The sequence below is a fragment of the Heloderma suspectum genome, chromosome 2, assembly GCF_057233095.1.
Source record: "Heloderma suspectum isolate Gila_16-S chromosome 2, 16-S_ref, whole genome shotgun sequence".
In the NCBI taxonomy this organism is placed as follows: Eukaryota; Metazoa; Chordata; class Lepidosauria; order Squamata; family Helodermatidae; genus Heloderma; species Heloderma suspectum.
This window is the reverse complement of record NC_139459.1, coordinates 105,955,422-105,977,045: the sequence shown is the minus strand read 5'-3', so window position 1 is coordinate 105,977,045 and position 21,624 is coordinate 105,955,422. Positions and strand designations below refer to the sequence as shown.

The following is a 21,624-nucleotide window of genomic DNA, read 5'->3' as shown; positions in this document are numbered from 1 at the left end:
TTCTCGCCCTCGGCGCAGAAAACACTGACGGCGCGCGGCTGCAAGCCCGCCTCGAGTCGTTTGCTCTCCGAGCCGTTCCGTCCGAGCCCATCCTTGCGAGGGAGGGGGCAGCGGCGCTGGCGGCGGCGGGGAGAGCAGCCCCCTCAGCAGGTGGCTTTGACCGGGCGAGCGGAGGCAGGGCGGGGCCGGCGGGGCCCCTCCTCCTCGGCTTCCCCTTGGCGCGGGGCTATAAGGGGAGTTGGGGGGTGCTCGCGCCAAGAAAGCGAGCCGCAGGTGCCGCCTCCGAGGAGCGAACTAACTTTGTGCGCGCGCGCGCGCGCGTAACGGGGCGGCCGGTTCGGGGGGCACCATGCAGGCTTGGGTCCAGTGGTGGGGGCGGCTCGTGAGCCGGGGGGCCAATCTGCATGGGCCCCGCGGCGGCGCCTTGGGGGGCAGGAAGGCGCCAGGCCGATGGGGACGCCGGGAGCAGCCGAGGCTGGCTGGTGCGAGGAGGAGCGGCAGCACCGTCGGGGCGAGCGCCGCCGCCGCCGAGCGCAGCTCTAGGCAGATCGAGAGGCTCCTGCCCCGGCACGACGACTTCTCCGAGCGGCACATCGGCCCTGGGGACAAAGAGAAAGGAGAGATGCTGCAGACCGTGGGTCTGTCGGTGAGGAAACTCTCTAGGACGCCTTTCCTGCTCGCGCTCGCTCTCTATATTCCTTGACTACGCTGCCGTTGCTCTCTTCCCCCATGAAGACGCCAATCTGACACTCCCCCCCTGTAGCTGCCCCCCGTGTAGCGCCTCGCTTTGTCTCGTCGTCCCTCTCCTTCCTCCATCATCCCACCGATATCGCTTTTCCACCGCGTGTCACGTCACTTGGCCTCCTTTCACTTAAGCTTCTTTTTTAAAAGTGGGGGAGGAGAGATCTAAACCGAGTTTCGTGAAATCCTCTCTGTTACCAAGGTCTTTAACAAAGATTCCTCGAAGCCGAGGTTTCCTGAGTTTTCCCTACAGTTCCTCTCTTTTGGTCTCTTTGTTTGAGTATGCGCCTCTGGTGCAGCGTATTGGGTGTAGAACTTTAAACTTGAAAATAATTCATGTGATGCACTGATATATCCCTTGTATTTATAGAGTATTGATGAGTTGATGGATAAAACAATTCCTGCTAATATCCGCTTGCAACGGCCTCTGAAGATGGATGACCATATCTGTAAGTCTCCCTTTCACCCTGGATACAACTAAAAGCTTCATTTGAAGTCTCCTTCTCTTCCTCTGCCTTTCATTGCCTGTACTGTATTAAATCAGCATAGCCAGTTAGGAGAGTTACATTTTCTCATCAGTAGTAGGTTAAGTAAGGGGAAATTGCCTGAAAGGTTAAGACTGCCATTCAAATCCCACCCGCAGCTAAAGTGTAGTGTAGTGTAGAGTTTGCATAAACATGCAATAGCAAACGTGTTAATCTTTAATCCAGCCCTGATGTTCATTTCTTATCATCTCTAAATATGGCATCGTATGAATAAGCCCATATACTATGTATATGCATATTTTTATTGTTTTTAAAATGTTAGCTCTCGTGGAGAGTTAGAAATCTTTTAAATAAAAAACATGAGAACTTTTAAAATCGTACTCTAAGAGCAGTCATAATCTTCCAATGTGTTCTAAGTTAAAGAGTATAAAGAAATACTGAGATATATATTTAAATGCTGCTATTTCAAAATGTCTGAAACATCTTGGCACAAAGTTTATTACATTCTTCTGCAGTCTAAGAATTATCACCGTTTTGTGTCGTTATGAAGCAATTGTGCAGCTTTAAGCATCATTACATCATTACGTTAATGAAATCCACTCAAGGTTTGTCCATCAGAATGTGATTTTTTTTTTGCACTGTATATTTTATTTGGTGCTAAGAAGTTGGTGTGCAGGAGGTACTAGCTGAAAAATTTATTGTTTTAGGAGAACATATTCTAGTTCCTTGATGAAAACTATTTGTTCTACTATAGCATTTTGCAATCCCAATGAAATGCTACATGTGATAATGTTGCATCAGTAGCTGTTGATGCACAAATTGAAATAATATTTTAATCAACAAATTGCTCCTGTCTGTACAACTTCAACCTCAACACTTTTTCCTAGTTGATTATAGAGGTTCATTTTAAAAATAATTGGAAGGCTTTTGGTTAGAACTACGTTGTTAATAGTACTTCAGTAACAGATTATGATTTCTGGGGGAACATTGTGGGGGGAGAAAGAGAAACAGCTTCAAAACAATACTATTTTAAATCGGCTTTTATCCCCAGCCTTATCCCCAGTCTTATAAAGACGTCCATAAACACTTAACATAAAAGTACTTATCTAAACAAAACAGTCTGTCATTAGCAAAAACAAGGTTTGATTAAACAATTGCATTAATATAATCCTGTAGTTCCTGGATTCCCCAAAGACACTTTCACCAAGGATAATAATCTCTTCTTTTTAATTTGTGGCGACATTTCAACACATGTAACACAAGTGATTTTGAGTCATCTTGCTCTCCTTTTGATGTGCTCATCAGCAAATTGCAATTTGAATGCAAACTTTAGGCCCATCAGCCTCTGAAAGATTCCTGACCAGTTCAATCTGGTTAGTTTGTGATGACATCACAGAACAGAGGCAGCAGCTGGGATGAAACAGCCAGGGGAAGGATAGCCTGAAAAGGGAGATTCTAGTCAGAGGTAATAAACTTTCCATGATATTCTATCTCTTGATTGTCACCTTTTATATATGCCTATATGGTTTTATTTCTTGAATAAGTTACGTTCTCTCTTTCAGTTTATGGTTGAATATAACATTAAAAGAACAACCTCCAAATGAAATCATATCTCTAACTGAAATAATATTTGTAAGTTGGGATCTTCCTAAATAAGTCAGCTCTAAGAATTAATATTGAGGGGAGTATGGCTAAATCTATCTCGGGAGTTTTCACTAACACATACACAGTTTAGGGTGCAATTCTATGGATGTTTAGACAGGAAAAAGATCTAGAAGTTCCAGCATTCCTCAGCCAGCTGGGTCTTGTAGGTCTTTTTTTCTGTCTGAACATGCATAGGATTGTGCCCTTAATTTATTCACACAGTATCTGGGGCTTCTCTCAGACTGTTGGTGATTTGAGCAATGGTTTCTTACAGCAACATGTGATTATGGGCAATACCTCGATATAACTTCCCAGCACAATACATAAAGCACTTTGTGTCAGATGGGAAGTGGCATGTCTGTACATTTTGCTGTTTGTCCCTTTCAACAGAATACTTCAACAGAAGCCAGCCCTTTTCCCAGTTGCTCCTTCCATGTATTTAAAAATAAATAAATTAGACACCCTATAGCTAAAAGCATTCAGGGCAACAAACCATAAAGATAAAATCCAAGTTAAAAACAGCACAGTACGCAATCAGTTTAAAACAGACAGGGTGAAAATGTGCATCAGAAGAAAAACCAAAAGTATGGGGCATGCTGGGAGTTGTAGGCCTTTTTTTCCATCTAAACAAGTATAGCATTGCGCTTTTAAAGAGGCAAGCAGCAAAAAATACAGGAATGTGTTTTTCCTATCTGACATGAAAAATGTGTATCAGTGTGAATATCACACAATTTTGTATGAAGTGCCTCTTAATAACTGCAGGGGATACAAATGTCCTGCCTCAGAAGCAGCTCTGTTAAGGGGGAAAATTGATTTTTATAAGGGCCAGAATATAGACTGACACTGTGGTTTCCCTCCTGCCCCCAGCTAATGCTTCCATTTTACTGGTTAGCGCTGTTTTGGCAGTGGCATGGGTATTGCTGGCTCCTATGGAATTATACTTGTGACATTATTGATGAACCAGCCCCAGGCCATTTTGCAAGTGTTTTAAGATACTCTGTTTACTCTTTTTTAGAGCAGGGTTGCAGAACACTATTGAGGTGGGGGGCCAAATTGTCCCCCACCAGACCTTCACAGTCTGGATGACATCATTGGCCATGGCCACACTCACTGACATCCTCCTCCACCCATTTCACCTTTCTCTGTCCTGGGAGAAAGGGGCTCCGCTGCCACTGGGAGAAGCAGGCACTCTTCCCAGCTCTGCTTGTGTTCCGAGGGTCTTCGTGCAGTCTACAGCATCCCAAAGAGGGAGGCCCGGGCTGCATGATCCCACTTGGCCAGCACTGGGAAACTTCTCCCAACACCAGCCAAGTTCCTGGCTTCATGCAGCGTGCACCATCCCCATGGGAGTAGTGTGTGCCATGCAAAGCCACTCACACACCACCGGGAAGAGCAGCTGCTCTTCTCAGCACTGGCTGAGTTTCCCCACTGCCTGCATCCCTGCTAATTTCTAATGGGAGGGTTCCTTCAGGGCACAGGGTTTGGAGGCTAAGCCCTGCCCCCTAGAGGATCCCAAGGAGGCGCCATGGGTCAGAAGCGGATCTTCTGTGGCCTGGAGGTTCCTGAGTGGCTGGGGACTTCCACACTATAATAGCAAACTACAGGAGCACTCATGTATCAATTTTTTTTAAAAAAAACAGTAGTAAATGTCATCTAGGCCACCATCTCAACCTGCAGCTTTCTTTTGCTTTTAATGTTCAGGCTGTACACTTTCCTTCTCCAGAAGTGCACAGCCTGCAATTTTTTTTAAAGGTGAGTTCTACCTCCCCAATCCCCAATAAGGATCTGTTCTCCTTACTCTCTGCAGCAAGTCTTTCTTCTCAGTCCCTTATTTATGGGCCTATATCAGCCATGCCCAAGCTGGTGCCCTCCAGATATTTTTGATTTCAATTCCATTCAGACCCAGCCAGCATGGCTAATGGTCAGGAATTCTGGGAGTTGTAGTTCAATAACATTTGGAGGGCACCAGCCTGGGGAAGGCTGTCCTATATATTGCAGGATAATTATGCAAAGCCAAAAATGCAGATGGGAATTGACTGCACTGCATTTTAGCCTTTGCAAGATAGCTTTTGCCACAGGATTTTTGTTACAGCTAACAAGCTGAATTAGTAATACTAAACTTTTCACAGTTCAGTGTCTTCTGTGTGATAAATAGTTAATCTAATGTTGAGGTTACACATTATGGAACACCACCCTTTTTGTGCTTGTGTCCTTCCTGGCTGACTTTGAAAATACATGAACTCCATCTGGGTCCACTGGTCACTAGTATGATTAAGTAACATTCTGTAATAGACTGCCACCTACTCAGTGAACCTCTGATAACACAGTGGCAGCAGTTTGGAGCATTTCTATTCATGGCTACAGCAAGCCTTTTTTGGTAAACTAATGGTTTAGGTCACTAAAGGCTGTTACAGAACATTGCACTTCTCTAGTAAAACATCTCCTAAGGTTGATGACAACTGCCTCAAATCTTAAATTTGTAACCTGGAATTTTCTGGTATTTCAAAAGGCTGAGGGAGGAATACAAGATTATGCAATCTGGTAGTTTATGTCTTCTAATTTGGTGTATGATGTTAATGTATTTACCCTGTCAACATGGTTATGAATCACTAAATTCCTTTACTGGATCTTGTCACTGAACACTTTGTACTTCTAATGTTAACAGTTATAGCCAGTAGCCAACATCCCCTTCCTGGGCAAGGTGCGTGACCGGGTGGTTGCCGGACAACTCCAGGCACTCCTGAATGAAACTGATTATCTAAATCCATTCCAGTCAGGCTTCAGGCCCGGCTTTGGAATAGAAACTACCTTGGTTGCCCTGTGGGATGACCTTTGGCAAGTCAGGGACATGGGGAGTGTGATCCTGTTGATTCTGTTGGACCTCTCATCAGCTTTCAATACCATTGGCCATGGTATCCTTCAGATAAATTGTCTAGGCTGGGAATTGGAGGCACTGTGGTTCCGATCCTACTTGGATGGCCGATTCCAGAAGGTGATGCTGGGGGAATATTGCTCTGTGCCTTGGCAGCTATGCTATGGGGTTCCACGGGGCCCTATTCTATCTCCCATGCTGTTCAACATTGGGGAGGTTATCTGGAGGTGTGGGCTGAGCTGTCATCAATACACAGATGATACTCAGCTTTGTCTCTCTTTTTCATCAAATTCAGGTGAGGCAGTGGCTGTTCTGAATCAATGCCTGGCCATGGTAATGGACTGGATGAGGGCCAATAAACTGATATTCAATCCAGACAAGATGGATGTGCTGTTAGTGGGTGGTTCATCTGCCTGGCTAAGTGATGTTCAACTGGTTCTGCTGGGGATTGCACTCCCCCTAAAGGATCAGGTTCATAGTTTGGGGGTGCTCTTAGATCCAGAACTGTCACTCGAGGCTTAGGTGGACTTGGTGGCATGGGGCACCTTTTATCAGCTTAGGCTGATACCAACAATATCCTTATCTGGACAGAGATAGACTAGCCACAGTTATCCATGCTCTGATGACCTCTTGTCTGGATTACTGCAATATGTTATATGTGGGGCTGACCTTCAAAACAGTCTGGAAACTTCAGCTGGTCCAAAATAGGGCAGCAAGATTGTTAACAGGAACTGGGCAACGAGATCATATTATGCCAGTGGTTCGTTATCTGCACTGGCTGTCATTCCATGTCCAGGCCCAATTCAAAGTGCTGGTATTAACATTCAAAGCCCTAAACAGCTGGAGGTCAGGTTACTTGAAGGATCGCCTCCTCCAATATCTACCTTCCAAGACCCTAAGATCATCCTCAGTGGTCCTTCTCCAGGAACCCCTGCCAAAGGAAGTGAGGTAGGTGGCTACCAGGAAGAGGGCCTTTTCTGCTGTGGTACCTTGATTGTGGAATGAGCTTCCCAGAGAGGCTCGCCAGGCGCTTACATTGTGCACTTCCTGGCACCAGGTGAAGACCTTTTTATTTTCCCAAGCATTTTAGTTCTGTTCTTTTAAATCTCTCACTGTATTTAAAATCTTTGCATTGCTAGTAGGTCTTGTCTTGATTTTACTTTTATTTTATACTGTAGCTTTTAAACTTTTATAATGTATCTTACGTAGTATTTTATGGTTTTAATTGTTTGAACTGCCCAGAGAGCTTTATATGGGTGGTATAGAAAAGTAATAATTACATAAATAAATACTTAAAGTTCCTATTGGATCCATCTGATGAGAGCTAACAATAACCTAGAGTGATTTTGCGGGGGACTGTTATATATATCGCTCCGGGAGAGAGCGCAGGACAGGAGGGCCTGGCGTGCTATGGTCCATGGGGTCACGAAGAGTCGGACACGACTGAACGACTGAACAACAACAACAATTATATATATTTGGCCATTCTTAAGAAAGCTCTGATACACAACTAAAATTGAATGTGCAGAGGCTTCCCCATTCTCCCTAATGTCTGTACATGCATCAATTGCACATTAGGAGCATGCACTGATATTGAAGAGAAGGGGGGCAGTCTGTGCCCATGTAAAATTTCACTTGTGCATCCACCAGGGCTATGCATGGTATTGTAGTCCTTTGATGCAATCCTAGTTTCCTTTGGTAGGGAAAACTGGATCCAGCTACTTGCTTCCCATCCTGGACAGCTGTCTGGCTGGATTCCAGCTTCCTTTAAAGGGCCACGTGTGCACAACCTGTGGGAGTCATACATAAGGGACTGGGAATCATGCATGCAGCGCTTGCTTTCATGTGTGGTTTTTCTAAACAATTATGTGCATGGAAGCCTGCTTCCTCACATCTATGCGCTCTAGCTGGATCAGAATGCCTGTATGTGCATCAGAACTGGATCAGAATGCACATGATTACTTTTAAATGCACCTGTGGTGCTTTTTAAAACAAAAACGGTGCCATTTCATTGAGTTTCCACATGCCACACAATGTGTTTTAGATATATCCAGATGCAGGTAGGGCACAGTTCTCATAACGTTGAGTCTGTTGTGTGGCCCCTATGCCTATTGAGGTCACTGGAAGTGGGAGGAGGTAAAGTTTCCTCCTCTCCCGCAAGAAGCCTGAACCAGCCTTCCCCCCACCCCAGTGATCTTGTGCAGGATTGCTAGGACAGGGGTGACATTTACCCCCACACACACAACTAAGTCTGTGTCCCCTATTGACTCCAGATGCAGCCCTTAGGGCCGCAAATGTGGTGTACCCCTGTAGTTATATAATTCATGAAGTGATATGACACGCCATCAGAACTTGTATTCTAGTTTTGTGTGTGGTTTTTGGTTAATTAACAATTAACCATGCTCTTAATTTTTTTCTCTATTTTAAATGTTTTAATGGTAGGCTGATAAGCTACATTTGTGATGTGTGGAAACTGAATTTTGATGCTATGTGTCTGGAAAACTCCCTTTTCCAGACACATAGCATCAAAATAGTAGAAATGGGCACTCTTCCAGGGAAAAGTAGCACCTTGTTTCTGAAGATCCATAAACGTTAACATTGAACTGTATGTGCAGTACTTTCCTCCCACCCCCAGTTCTGAGATAACAGTGCAAAAGATCAATGAACTTTTCCTTGGTACATTAATATCATTGCCTCTGATCATGTTACGCAATATTCTCAGCTAGGGGAAATAAACAAGGTCAGTGGCAGGCATTTGTTCAGCAAAAAGAATTGCTAGCTAAAGTTCCTGGAGGATTACTCAACTATTTTCAGTGTAGTGGATTTGGTGTAATGCATTTCATCTTAGCTGCTGCCCTAGAAAACTGGAAGCAGTAGGCTGAGTAGGATGGCTGATTTCCAAGTGTTTCTTAATGGGTGTTTACGGTCCTTTTGTATTTCCAGCTCCCCCTTCACCGAGTACATTGCTTTATAGCTTTCTCATTGCACAATGGAGGGGGGGGGGAGCCTCAAATTAACAGAGTAGATTTATAATCAAAGGCCAATGTCTATTCTAGAATATGAAGGTAAATATTGTATACAAAAGTCTTCAACATGTTTTGTACCTTGGTCTAAGCTACCTGTCAGCTAAGGAAAAGTACTCCTATAAAATATTAAGTTGTTGAATAGGCATCTGCAGTCAAAGTGCAGAATTAATAGCTGCACAATGCCTTTTGATTGTTAGCACTGGGAGCCCTCTGTCTGGAAGCGCTGGGAGCTCTTGATTGGTCATTTTCTGTTGAGCCAAACATGAGAAGCCAACGGGAAGAAACGGGAAAAGTGAAGTCATTAATAGAGGTCGAAGTAACTTCTTAGAGGCATGACAGCAGTAACTTCTTAGTGGCATGATCCTGATCTTAAGACACACAAATGATTTGTTGTTGTTGTTGTTCAGTCGTTCAGTCGTGTCCGACTCTTCGTGACCCCATGGACCATAGCACGCCAGGCCTTAGAACTGGGCAAAGAAAGATATCACAAATCTGACATGAGTAGCATAGGATGATATGCAAGAGTCCCATACAGGGGCAAATGTTTAGGAACAGGTTACCAGACTAACATGCACCAAAAGACTGAAAGGTCGTGTTTGTAATGAATTCTCTTTAACGTGGGATTGGGAATACTGCATACTGAATACGTTAATGGGGCCATCTGTTCCTTGACTTTGTTTTGATAGTGGAGTGTATCTTCCATCTACATGGAACTATTCTGGGCTGCCCCATTCCCTTGAGATATATGCCTGTGGTGTCTGGCATCCATCATTGTTTTACATCTTTTCCCTGTCCACTGTTTTCTTTCTTCAGAAGTCTTTATGACAAACATTCTTCAAATTTGCATTCTATCTGCTTTTTCCATCGCTTGTAAGAAAAGCAAAGAAAAGAAGCAAAGTCTGTCCTGTAGTGAAGGGGAGAAGAAATAAGTGGTTTAAAAATGTTATGGTAAAACAATCCAAACTACTCATTCTACAGTTTAGATTTTCTTGAAGACTAGGCAGAGAAATGTCAATGCAGAACACACACCCCATGAACAAAATCTCTTCTTCAGTTGGTCACGGAGGACAGCAGTGGCAATCATCTTGATGCTAAACTTGATTTCTTATATATGTGCACGTGCATGCATGCATGCACACTTCCTCTTTTTTTATGCACGCTCACGCACACACTATATCACACCGCAAACTGTCCCTCCTGAAAGTCCCCCCTCCTCTCACCCACCCGCAATTAAGTTTTCTGAAAGTTTTTAAAAGCCTGATTGCAGCCGGGGAGGGGCATGTTTTTTTAGTGGGGCTTGTGGTGTTGGGGAGCGGAGAGGAAGAGTTATTCTTTCCCTCCCCAGCAGCAACCCCCCAGTCCCCCCACAGCTGCTGATCAAAAATAAGAGACTTTTGTTCTGGGAGCGGGGCGCTCTGGGAATAGCTGGCAGACCAGATGGGGATCCCTGGTGGGCCAGATGTTTCCCGTCCCTGAGTATTCTACGCTAGTGCGAAAAGTTTTCAGGACAGACTGATTTAAGAGGTGCACACGATGGATTAATTACCTCAGCAGTGTTATGTGCAGTGTTTGATGAAAACGTTAGCTAAGGTCCAAAGAACCATGAAGCTAGTTCCGTGAGCCTGAGAGGGCATTTGATGTTTTCTTGAACACTCATTTGCTATGTTATGGCAAATTGCTTTGGAAACTGAGCGGAGTCTCAAAAGCAGTTGGTAATACGACATGGAAGTAGATTGTGGATGCAACAATTCCACTGGACAAGTGCAAGCTCCTTGTATGAATCTAAGATGCTGTTTGGATCCTGGCCCTATTGCGTGTGGAAAAAATTGTACAAGCAGCTGTAAGTCTCCCTAGATCCCAGCTCTAAAGTGCTCCCTGCAGACAGGAGGCAGGGAGTAGGATGGCTGACTTTCCTGGTGGCACCAGCCCTTCTAACCTTATGGCAGGGATGGGCAACTTTGGGAGATCAAGGGCAGCACCTGCCCCTACACACACAGGTGCTGAAAAATACCCCCCAAAGTAAAAAAAAAAAAAAGATGTATGTTCATTTTTTTGAATGAACCTCAGGGGTGGCGGGGACTGCAGCGTGAGGTGGCTGCGCTGCATGTTACCCACCCCTGACTTACGGGCTGCTGTTCCAGACAACCTTGATTGCGGGGGAGGTTCTTTGGGGGTGCCGAAGGATGCTGGCCAAAGGAGAAACTGAAACACTGCTGTGGAACATGGCACTTGGGATCCCAGCCTTGAGTTGTAGAATTTCCCCGTGGAAATTTTGAAGCATGGGTGGGGGGGAAGTTTTTTTCCTCCGGGGGTTTTGTGGGGAAAAAAGGGAATTTGAGGGGGAAATGGAAAAATATGCAATACTTTTAAAAAAAATGCTCTTTAAAGATCTAAAGTCACTTTGTTTCTTTAGGAACATAAAATGTTTTACGTATAACTTGGCTTGCTAATAAAATTATCTTAAAATTAAACATTTCAAATTCAACTCGGTAGACGTGTAACAATTGTCTGAATAAATAATACTTTTAAATTTAATATGGCAGGCATGATAATTTTATGAGCAAATCAAGCTGGACATAACAGGGATGTACGAATTTTGTAAAATCTACTCCATCTGCGTTTCGTGGATTGTCAATTGTTTTTCATTCTGTCATCTGCTCACTGGCAGAATCAGGTCTTTTCCAGTTTTCCAAATGTGAGCAAATTCATGTTTCTTTTAAAATGTTTTAATAGTTTTAATATGGTGTTTTATTCTTTTATCTTTGCTGTTCACCACTCTGAAATCTTTTGATATGGAGTGGAATATAAATATTGGAAATAAATAAATTGGCATTTGCACAAATTCACACTTGTGAATATGTTATATATTTTTCTATGACTACATTTGTGTAGAATTCTGGAGAAGGTTTTTTTTTTTTTTAAGTCCCCTGCAGAATCCATGGGTCAGATTCATAGAAAGCTGAACTCATTTCATTCCACTGCAGATTTCTCTGACATTCCTAAGACGTATATTTTAGGCTCCTAGTTTATGTCTGACCCGAGGGAGCTTTAGCAAGTAGTCCCTGAAACATCTGAATTATCCTAAAAGTCAGAAGAAGCAGAAAGAGCTGGCAGCAGAGGAAGATTTGCGTACAGCATGTGTTCCTGTTTGTGAGAAATTGAGGGGGGTTCCTAAACTTGTTCTGTTTGTGGGTTGGAGTTTAAGGAAATCTGGTCTGAAGGAAAAGCTATTGAGAGCTTGGGGAAGAGTCATAGAATCATAGAATAGTAGGGTTGGAAGAGGCCTACAAGGCCATCGAGTCCAACCCCCTGCTCAGTGCAGGAATCCAAGTCAGAGCAACCCTGACAGATGCCTGTCCAGCCTCGTCTTGAATGCCTCCAGTGTGGGAGAGCCCACCACCTCCCTAGGTCATTGGTTCCATTGTTGTATTGCTCTAACACTCAGGAAGTTTTTCCTGATGTTCAGCTGGAATCTGGCTTCCTGTAACTTGAGCCCATTATTCCGAGTCCTGCACTCTGGGATGATCAAGAAGAGATCCTGGCCTTCTTCTCTGTGACAACCTTTCAAGTACTTGAAGAGTGCTATCATATCTCCCCTCAGTCTTCTCTTCTCAAGGCTAAACATGCCCAGTTCTTTCAGTCTCTCTTCATAGGGCTTTGTTTCCAGTCCTCTGATCATCTTTGTTGCCCTCCTCTAAACCCTTTCCAGTTTGTCTGCATCCTTCTTAAAGTGCGGTACCAAGAACTGGACACAGTACTCCAGATGAGGCCTAACCAGTGCTGAGTAGAGGGGAACTAGTACTTCCTGGGATTTGGAAGCTATGCATCTATTAATGCAGCCCAAAATAGCATTGGCCTTTTTTGCAGCCACATCACATGGTTGGCTCATATCCGGCTTGTGATTGACAACAATTCCAAGATCCGTCTCGCTTGTAGTGTTGTTGAGCCACTTATCCCCCATCTTGTAACTGTGCATTTGGTTTCTTTTTCCTAGGTGCAGAACTTGGCATTTATCCCTATTAAATGTCGTTCTGTTGTTTTCTGCCCAGTGCTCCAGTCTATCCAGATCACTTTGAATTTTGTTTCTGTCTTCCAAAGTATTAGCTATCCCGCCCCATTTTGTGTCATCTGCAGATTTGATCAGCATTCCCTGCACCTTCTCCTCCAAGTCATTAATACAAATGTTGAAGACCACTGGGCCCAGGACTGAGCCTGCGGTACCCCACTCGTTACCTCTCCCCAGTTTGAGAAGGTCCCATTGATAAGCACTCTTTGAGTCCGATTCTGTAGCCAACTGTGGATCCACCGGATCGTTGTTTCTTCTAGCCCACTTTGAGCTAGTTTGCTCATCAGGATATCACGGGGCACTTTGTTGTAAGCTCTGCTGAAGTCGAGGTATATGATGTCTACAGCATTCCCACGGTCTACAAGAGAGGTGACTTGATCAAAAAATGAGATCAGATTTGTCTGGCAGGACATGTTTTTGACAAATCCATGTTGGCTTCGAGTAATCACGGCATTGTTTTCAAGGTGCTTCCAGATGGATTGCTTTATGATCTGCTCCAGAATTTTCCCAGGGATTGATGTCAGACTGACTGGTCTATAGTTCCCAGGTTCCTCCTTTTTACCCTTTTTGAAGATAGGGACAACATTAGCCCTCCTCCAGTCATCTGGCACTTCCCCCGTCCTCCATGATTTCTCAAAGAGAATAGACAGCGGTTCTGAGAGTTCTTCTGCCAGTTCCTTTATTACTCTAGGATGCAGTTCATCTGGCCCTGGAGCTTTGAACTCATTCAAAGTCATTAGGCGTGCCTTGACCATATGCCTATCGATCTCAAGCTGCAATCCTGCCCCTTCAGCCTGCACTTCGCCTTTGCCAGGGGGGTCATAGGCTCTCTTTTGGGAGAAGACTGAGCCAAAGTAGGAATTGAGCACCTCTGCCTTTTCTTTGTCACCTGTTATCGTTTTGCCATCCTTATTTAATAGCTGAACCACCATTTCTTTCCTCTGCCTTTTACTATGCACATAGCTGAAGAAAGCCTTTTTGTTGTTTTTAGCATCCCTCGCTAACCTCAGCTCGTTCTCAGCTTTAGCCTTCCTGATGCCATCCCTGCAATTCTTTGCTACCTGCCTGTACTCTTCCTTTGTTACTTGGCCTTCTTTCCACTTCCTATATGTGTCCTTTTTTGTTTTCAGGTCATCCCTAAGCTTTTTGTGAAGCCACATTGGCTTCTTCTGTTGTCTTCCACCTTTTCTTCTTGTTGGAATTGTTTGTGATTGTGCCTTGAGAATTTCCTTTTTTAAAAGCTCCCACCCATCTTGGACTCCTTTTCTCGTTAGCATCGCTTGCCATGGGACCTTACTGATCATTGTTCTGAGTTTATTAAAATCAGCTTTCCTAAAATCCAGGGTACGCGTTTGACTACACTCGGCTTTTGCTTCCCTTAGAACCAAGAACTCAAGTGCAACATGGTCGCTTTCCCCCAGAGTTCCTGTAACCACTACTTTATCCACTAAGTCATCTCTGTTGGTTAGGATCAAGTCAAGGATAGCCGATCCTCTAGTTCCTTCCTCTACTTTCTGTAGGAAAGTACAGTCCCTGGGCTATTGGGAAAGGTAACTAAATATACTTAATTTACGAACCCTTTAGCAATCTCAGCCTATTGTTTGAAGAGTGTAAATAATTCCCCTTAATAAAAATATATAGTGGGCAGTATCCAATGCTGCCTGTGCACTAGCAGGACTGTCCGCTAGTGCAATGGGAAGCTAGTGGATCCTGCAACAATCAGAAACGAGGGAAATGCTTGTTGCTGAAATGGACTGGGTCAGTCAAGCTTGCAGAAGGGCACTCCACTGACCTGCCTCATTCCAGACCTGAGCATTTCTGCTCATTTCCAGGGTTACTGTTGGAAGTGCTAATTCCTGTTGTGCAAGCGGTTGGTCCCATAAGTACCATGGAACCAGCAGGAGTGCAGCACAATCCCTTAATTTTTGTTCACTTTGGAATGTTGTCTCTAGCGGTGGTCTCAGTCCCATGCCTAAGCCATAGAAATTAGGCTACTGGATCCCTTTTAGGTAGGTTTATTTTGGTGGGAGCAGTTAACGGTTGTATGACTGAGGCAGCATTTCCTAACAGTGAGGTCTATATGGGAACTTTATTAAAAAGTATGGCAGTGAATTCCATAGACCCCAGCCGCAAAGTTGTTGTTGTTTAAGGAAACATAGGTGGGATAACCCACACGTTGTTCCATCACATGTGGTGGTAGTGGCAGAATAACCTGCAGTGTTTCTCTCACATGTGGGTTTTTGGACTATATTCACTGACTGCTACAGCATCTAACCAGAACAAGCCCCCAAACACAGGACTCTGTAGAAAAAGCTGAAACTGTGGAAGAATGCACATTTTCTTCAAGGTGGCTAAGTGGCTCTGTGTTGGGAAACTAAGCCTGACTTGGAGCTTCTATAATTTCTATAGATTCGACTATAGAACAAAACCTAAACTGTCAAAGAATGTACATTTTCTTCACATATAATGGCTCTGGCCACATATTGGGAGACAGATCATGACTTGGAATATCCCTAAATACTTATCAGTAAAAGATACATTAGATCAATAATTTTAATAAGGTATGGAAGAAATAACTATGCTGGTAATCTTACAGGGAAGATTTTTAAAAAGATATTTTCCCCATGCCTTCAGCATTTTCAGGAAGCTTATATTTCTAGTCTTCTTCAAAATCACCCTATTGTGTAGTTTTTAGAACTCATATATTGCCAAGGAGCAATATATGAACATATTGCCTTAAACGTTATTTTTATAATTCTATAAAAGTTTTTCATAATCCAAAATTATTCAATTTTTCCAATTTTGCAGAACAACACAAAGGTCCTGGGAAAAACCAGAGAAAGACCTTCTTTGATCTGAATATTTACAGTGAGGTTTCGGGGGCTTCACGTCTCTATCCCCGCCGAGCCTACATATACAATAGTTCATAACAAGTAGTCCCATTTGACCTAAAGTGTAGGACCTAAATGATGTAACCTGATAGACTGAAGACACGTTTAAGTAAATGTTACCTAATATAAATCTGCTGTTGTAGGTCAGATTTCCATTAGTAAAAATCAATTTCCAGAGTAAATTAAATTCAAATAAATTCAGGTAATGTTATAAAAACCATTTCTGATCATAACCCCATGTTGAGGCCATGTTAATAACAGAGTTGTCTGTCTAAGAATTAGAAGCAATGGATACCAAAATGTCTGATATGGATTCTTGTGACAGGAGTGATTACATTGAACGTAATAAAACCGTTACATTATTTCCTAATTATTTGGGGCAGGGGCTTCTATTTCATAAAAGGTTCACTTGTTGCATTTTAAATTCTCTGGTTGCATTTTAACCACAAAGATCCTTCGTTAATTGTTCACATGGTATTTTGTTTGTGGAACTTATTCTGGGCATAAAGTTAATATGCATATGACAAAGGGACCATATAGTGATAACTGCAACAAAATAAATTGCCAGCATGTCCTTGGTGAGCTGTATAGATTTTCTCATGCAGCTCACTGCTTGCACTTTGTGTTAATAGCAGGCTATTCATGCAGCTAGTTTCAAGCCATATGGATTGACTTTCCTCCTCCAAACTGCCTGTGTGAGTCAGATCTGTACATTCTGTGATTTAAGGCTCATGAGTGGGACCTAATACAAAATGTTGCCGTGTGGAGTGTTCCTGTTCACTTTTCCAGCCAGCCGTAACATATGTATACTCAGGCAGTCAGTTAGCAAGAGGGTTCTGTTATGCTTATGTCCTGCTTGTATGTTTCCCGTAGGCATCCAGCTGGCCACTGTGGGAAAGAGAATTCTGGACTAGTGGATAGGCCTTTGGCCTGATCCAGTGCAGATCCCCTTATGTCCTTGCTGTAGCCACTGAGCATGCTCAACCCTCATTGGGCTGTGCTTGGACTGTCTCCCCACAACCCTCCATTAGGGATTGTTTTAATATATATTTTTTGTAGTTTTGCAAACCTTGGGTTTTCCACAAGCCTGCTGATACCTCCTGTGTGTGGATAGCAGGATAGCACCAGTGGCACTCTCCTCTGAACGCTGGAAATGGAGGGAATTAATAGTTGAAATGACATTGTGTACTGTGAATTGTATATAAGTTTTGTAGGATGTTTTCTCCCAGGAGAAGCAATGGAATCATTGTTTCCTGAAGTAAGTGGCTTGCATGATCACCCTGTTCGCAAGCAAGGGCATTATACCCAATCTCCCTAGGAGAAACAATGAGCTTTTCTTAAAACTATTATCGTATGAGACTATATAATGAAAATGTTATAAGAGAACAGCAAATTTTTGGCATTCGTGTCCACCGTTCTTTATATCTGAGTAAAAAGATCTGGAGGCCACAAGCTGCGCACTCCTGGCTCTGCTTGGCTTATGTGACAATGCAGAGACGGCAATACAGCTCTTTTATAAGTCATTTGTATCTTACCTAAGTTTCAAAACTTTAAAAGTCACAGAAAAGACATGCTATTTTATGCAACTCATCCGTAGGTCAACAAGGACCATTGTTGAAAAGTTCTATGTGAGTGACCAATTGGATATTGGTCTTTTGACCTCATTCTTTACAACCCCCCTGCCATCTCCCCTGCCACCCCCTGTACAGAAAACTGAAACTCTCCATAATACTCCATGCATCTAATAAAGTGGGTTATAGTCCATGAAAGTTTATGCCAGAATAAAATTGTTAGAGTAAAATCCAACATAAGTCCTACTAACAGTAGACCCATTGAAATTAATGGGACTTACATTAGTCATGACTAACTTAGTACATAAATAAATACTATTTATTTCAGTATATCTACTCTAAGTAGGACTGACCTTTGATTTTACCCTTACTCTTTAGGATGTCACAAGACTCTATTGTTTCAGTGGGATATTGTAATTGTGAATGATCTTTTTATTGTAATAAAGCTTTATTTGCCTCAGTTCTATGGATTTCAACATTGAACATAGGCAGGGCAAGCAGGCAGATAAAATGAAGCAGAAAGGGAGGTGGGCAGGAGGTTAAATAGTCAAGTCTGCATAGCAGGCGCTCAACTAGTATTATGCCTGCAGTAGGTGATACGTTTTAATTACGTATTTTATTTTTGTATTTTGATTATTATTATTTATTTTTCTCCCCTTTATATTGTTCACCACTCAGATGTTTTAATGGATGTAGAACAGTATATAAATCTTGTAAATAAATAAGTATGGGGCAACAGGCTCAAAATGTTTGACATTATAAACTCCTTTACAAGTGTTCTTCTATAACTTTATTTTTAATTAGGTGAGAATGAAATTCTTGAAACTTTACACAATATTGCCAGCAAGAACAAGATGTGGAGATCCTATATTGGCATGGGTTATTACAACTGTTCAGTGCCTCAGACCATTGTAAGGAATTTGCTGGAGAATGCAGGATGGTAATGTACCACGTTTTATCATTAAACACACACAGTTCATATTTTTCACGTTGTTAATGTGTTTGAATACATAGAGGCACCCAAGTTATTGTGTTACTCTGCAGTGATACAAGATGTCAGTGACAGAAGGAGCTACTATAAGTCTATTGGTCAAAATCAAGTTTTTATCAGTGGAACAGAAATATTTCTTCAAATACATTACTGTGGTCGTAGGGCCACATTGTTTCCTTCATTTGTAAGAACTGGATATCATCTTATTATTGTTGGTAATGGGAAATCTGTCTGCAAAATAAAGCTTAGCTTGTTCAAAGTTTCTTTCATGGAAAAATCCATTTATATTTAAAATATTCTTGGCTGTAGAAATTCAAAGACCATAAAACTAGGAACAGAGACTGTATAGGCAACAACCAGTGTTTTTTGTTTTTTGTTTTAAAAATAGCATTGGTTCACTTGTATAAAATCATGCTACTTTTAAAAGTACCAGTGTGTGTATGGTCTGTCCTTGTAGTGCCAACAACACATATACTAGAACTTGGAAAATGAGAAACTGTGAATGTTTCTGTACTAAATGCAAGTAGTAAATATATAGTACAAGCGGCTGAAAGGTAAGATAGGCAGATCCTATCTCTGGCTGTAGTTGTTGCAGCTGTGGTAGCGTCCATGTGAGGCAGGCCACTTGCCACTAACAAAAATAAAGGGAAACCCCTTTGGTTCAGTTCCTGGTTGGCATAAGGCTGTCCATCCAAGCTTCAGGAACACACATGAAGCTCCTCTAATGGCTTGTAAGGACAGGCTGCACAGGCCAGTGGTGTCCCCCTACTCCCATTCGGTCCTAACAAAGTCCCTCGTGTGGTGTGTTCTTGCATTCACCCCAGCCCAAAGATGCAGCACTGATAGCTACTGTATATTTGGGGAAAGAGGTTTATTATGGAAAAATGGGAACTGCCAACGAGGGTGGGCAGACATCAGGCTTGTGAGCTCTACTTTGTTTTTTTTGCCAGAAACCTGAGTTATAATAACTGAAAGGAAAAGGTTCCTCCTGTGCAAGCACCGGGTCATTACTGACTCCTAGAGGGACGCTGCTTTCGCTGGCATTTTCGTGGCAGACTGTAGCGGGGCAGTTTGCCATTGCCTTCCCCAGTCGTGACTGCCTTTCCTCCAGCAACCTGGGTACTCATTTTACCGACCTCGGAAGGATGTAAGGCTGAGTCGACCTGAGCCGGCTACCCGAGACCCAGCTTCCACTGGGATCGAACTCAGGTTGTGGGGAGAGTTTCGGTTGCAATACTGCTGCCTACCAGTCTGCGCCACACTGAACCCAGGTACAAAAATAGTGGCTCAGGTGGGCAGACGTTCTCAAGAATTAAGTAACATGGTGCTTTGGAGCAACTGCCCAGCCCAGGAATTTGAGATCAGTACCAAAAGCAAGCTCAACAGTCCTTTTGCACAAAAATCTGCTCAAGTTTCTCCCCCCACCCAGCATTTTTTTTTTACAGCAACCTAATATAGGGATGGGGAAAGCTTTTTAGTTGCTATTAGACCAGAAGTGCAGAACTGTTCTGGTTCTGGGAGCTAGATTGCCTTCCGAGACATCTCACTTTCTCCATGCAAAGAGAGGTAAGAGAAAGGGACTGCCTTTCCCTGCTCAGGCAACCTTTGTCTAGCATTAAACATGGGACAGGGCCTGGGAGAGAAGCTGTGGTCCGGACGGGGAACCCCCATGGTCCGGACGGTCCCTATCCCTTTACACTTGGGAGTCAGAAACCCATGGCAATCTATTGCAAATCACCCAGAGATCTACGGGTAGATCCTGATCTATCTTGTGCCCACCCTCTGACGTACAACATAGAATGCTGCATTTGGGCAATATCAACTTTGTAAGCACATTGATAGAAGTTACTAGCTCAGAACAATTTTTAGTAGACCTTCTGCACCTATGTTAATCATTTGGAGCATCAAAGAAGTATTGTAAAGCTTCCTTATTTTGTTTTGAGAAAACAATTCTTACTCCCTACAGGCAACCAGTCTAGGCTATATAATAGAGGGTGGGGATAAGAAAAAAAACTAGACTGCCAGCCCATCTAAGAAATCTGAGTCAACTACTTCTGTGAGTTTTAGATTGATTCATTTATTACACTTGTATAGATTTGCATATGAGTAAAGGCCATAGTTTTGAGGCATAAAGCATACTTTGTTTATAGATGATGAACACAACTGTCATAGCAAGTTTCTTCACAGAGACCATCTTGTTTTGCACTTTTTGCTCAGGCTACGTGCTTTTGCCCTCAACATCTGCTATTTTTTATGAGTTCTTGTATTAAAAATACATCTAAAAATATCTACCAGATTAATTGGAATATGTTTTAGATGGACAGAAGGTTTCTAATGGATTAATTAATTAAATGTTGCAGCCCTAATAAATAGAGTTTATGTGGTTAAGATAGTAGGCTCAAATATAGCCTATGTTTGGGTCTGCAGAATACTGAAAATAAAAGGTAAAGGTAAAGGTGTCCCCAACCAGTCGTGTCCGACTCTAGGGTGCCGTGCTCATCCCCGTTTCTAAGCCGAAGAGCCAGCGCTGTCCGAAGACACTTCCGTGGTCATGTGGCCAGCATGACTGAACACCGAGGTGCACGGAACGCTGTTATCTTTCCCGCCGAGGCGGTACCTATTTATCTACTTGCAATTTCTTGCTTTCGAACTGCTAGGTTGGCAGAAGCTGGGACTGAAGACGGGAGCTCACTCGGTCACGCGGCACTCAGGTCTCGAACTGCTGACCTGCCGACCTTCCAGTCTGCAGTTCAGCATCTTAACCATTAAGCCACCCTGGTCCCATGATACTGAAAATACATTTTTGTTATTAGTCTTTAGGTATGGTGTATGTAATGTTGAGCAACTAATGGCATATGTCTACTCAGAAGTAAGCCCCATTAAGCTCAATGGAAAGTACTGCCACATAAGTGTGTATAGGATTGCAGCATAGGTTGGTCACAATCATGTATTTATGAAGTATCACAGACTTCTGAATTTACATGGGATTCTTTAAACTTCTGCTGTCTTCTTGCTATGTGTTACTGCCTCACAAACTGTATACAGCCATATTTTATATATATATATATATATATCCAGAAGTCATTCAACAGCATGCGAGTAACTGAAGTTATTGTAAAAGAAAAAAAATTATCTTCTCAATACTGAAATACATCACAGCCTTTAAGTGTTCAAAGGGAGTGTGGAAAGAACAGCTCCCCACAGTCTGTACATTCCAGTATCTGGTAAATATGAAAAATGTATATGGGTGTGCCAAATTTGCCCTTGTAGGAGTTGCGAACTGAAAGACTGGAGAAAAGGCTACAGAAAGATCCAGGGGTTTGTTTTATGTGTTAAT

General features: G+C 42.9%; 1 protein-coding gene across 1 annotated transcript in view; it reads left to right on the top strand.

Annotated features, from left to right (window-relative positions):
• Window positions 1–256: 256 nt before the first annotated feature.
• The window catches only part of GLDC (glycine decarboxylase), a 55,347-nt gene continuing 33,979 nt past the window's right edge, over window positions 257–21,624 (top strand). Inside the window, exons 1-3 of the mRNA XM_084834468.1 lie at window positions 257–646; window positions 1,112–1,190; window positions 18,101–18,236. Coding sequence (XP_084690594.1) covers window positions 350–646; window positions 1,112–1,190; window positions 18,101–18,236 — 512 coding nt within the window. The 5' untranslated portion in view covers window positions 257–349. The remainder of the gene's footprint in view (window positions 647–1,111; window positions 1,191–18,100; window positions 18,237–21,624) is intronic.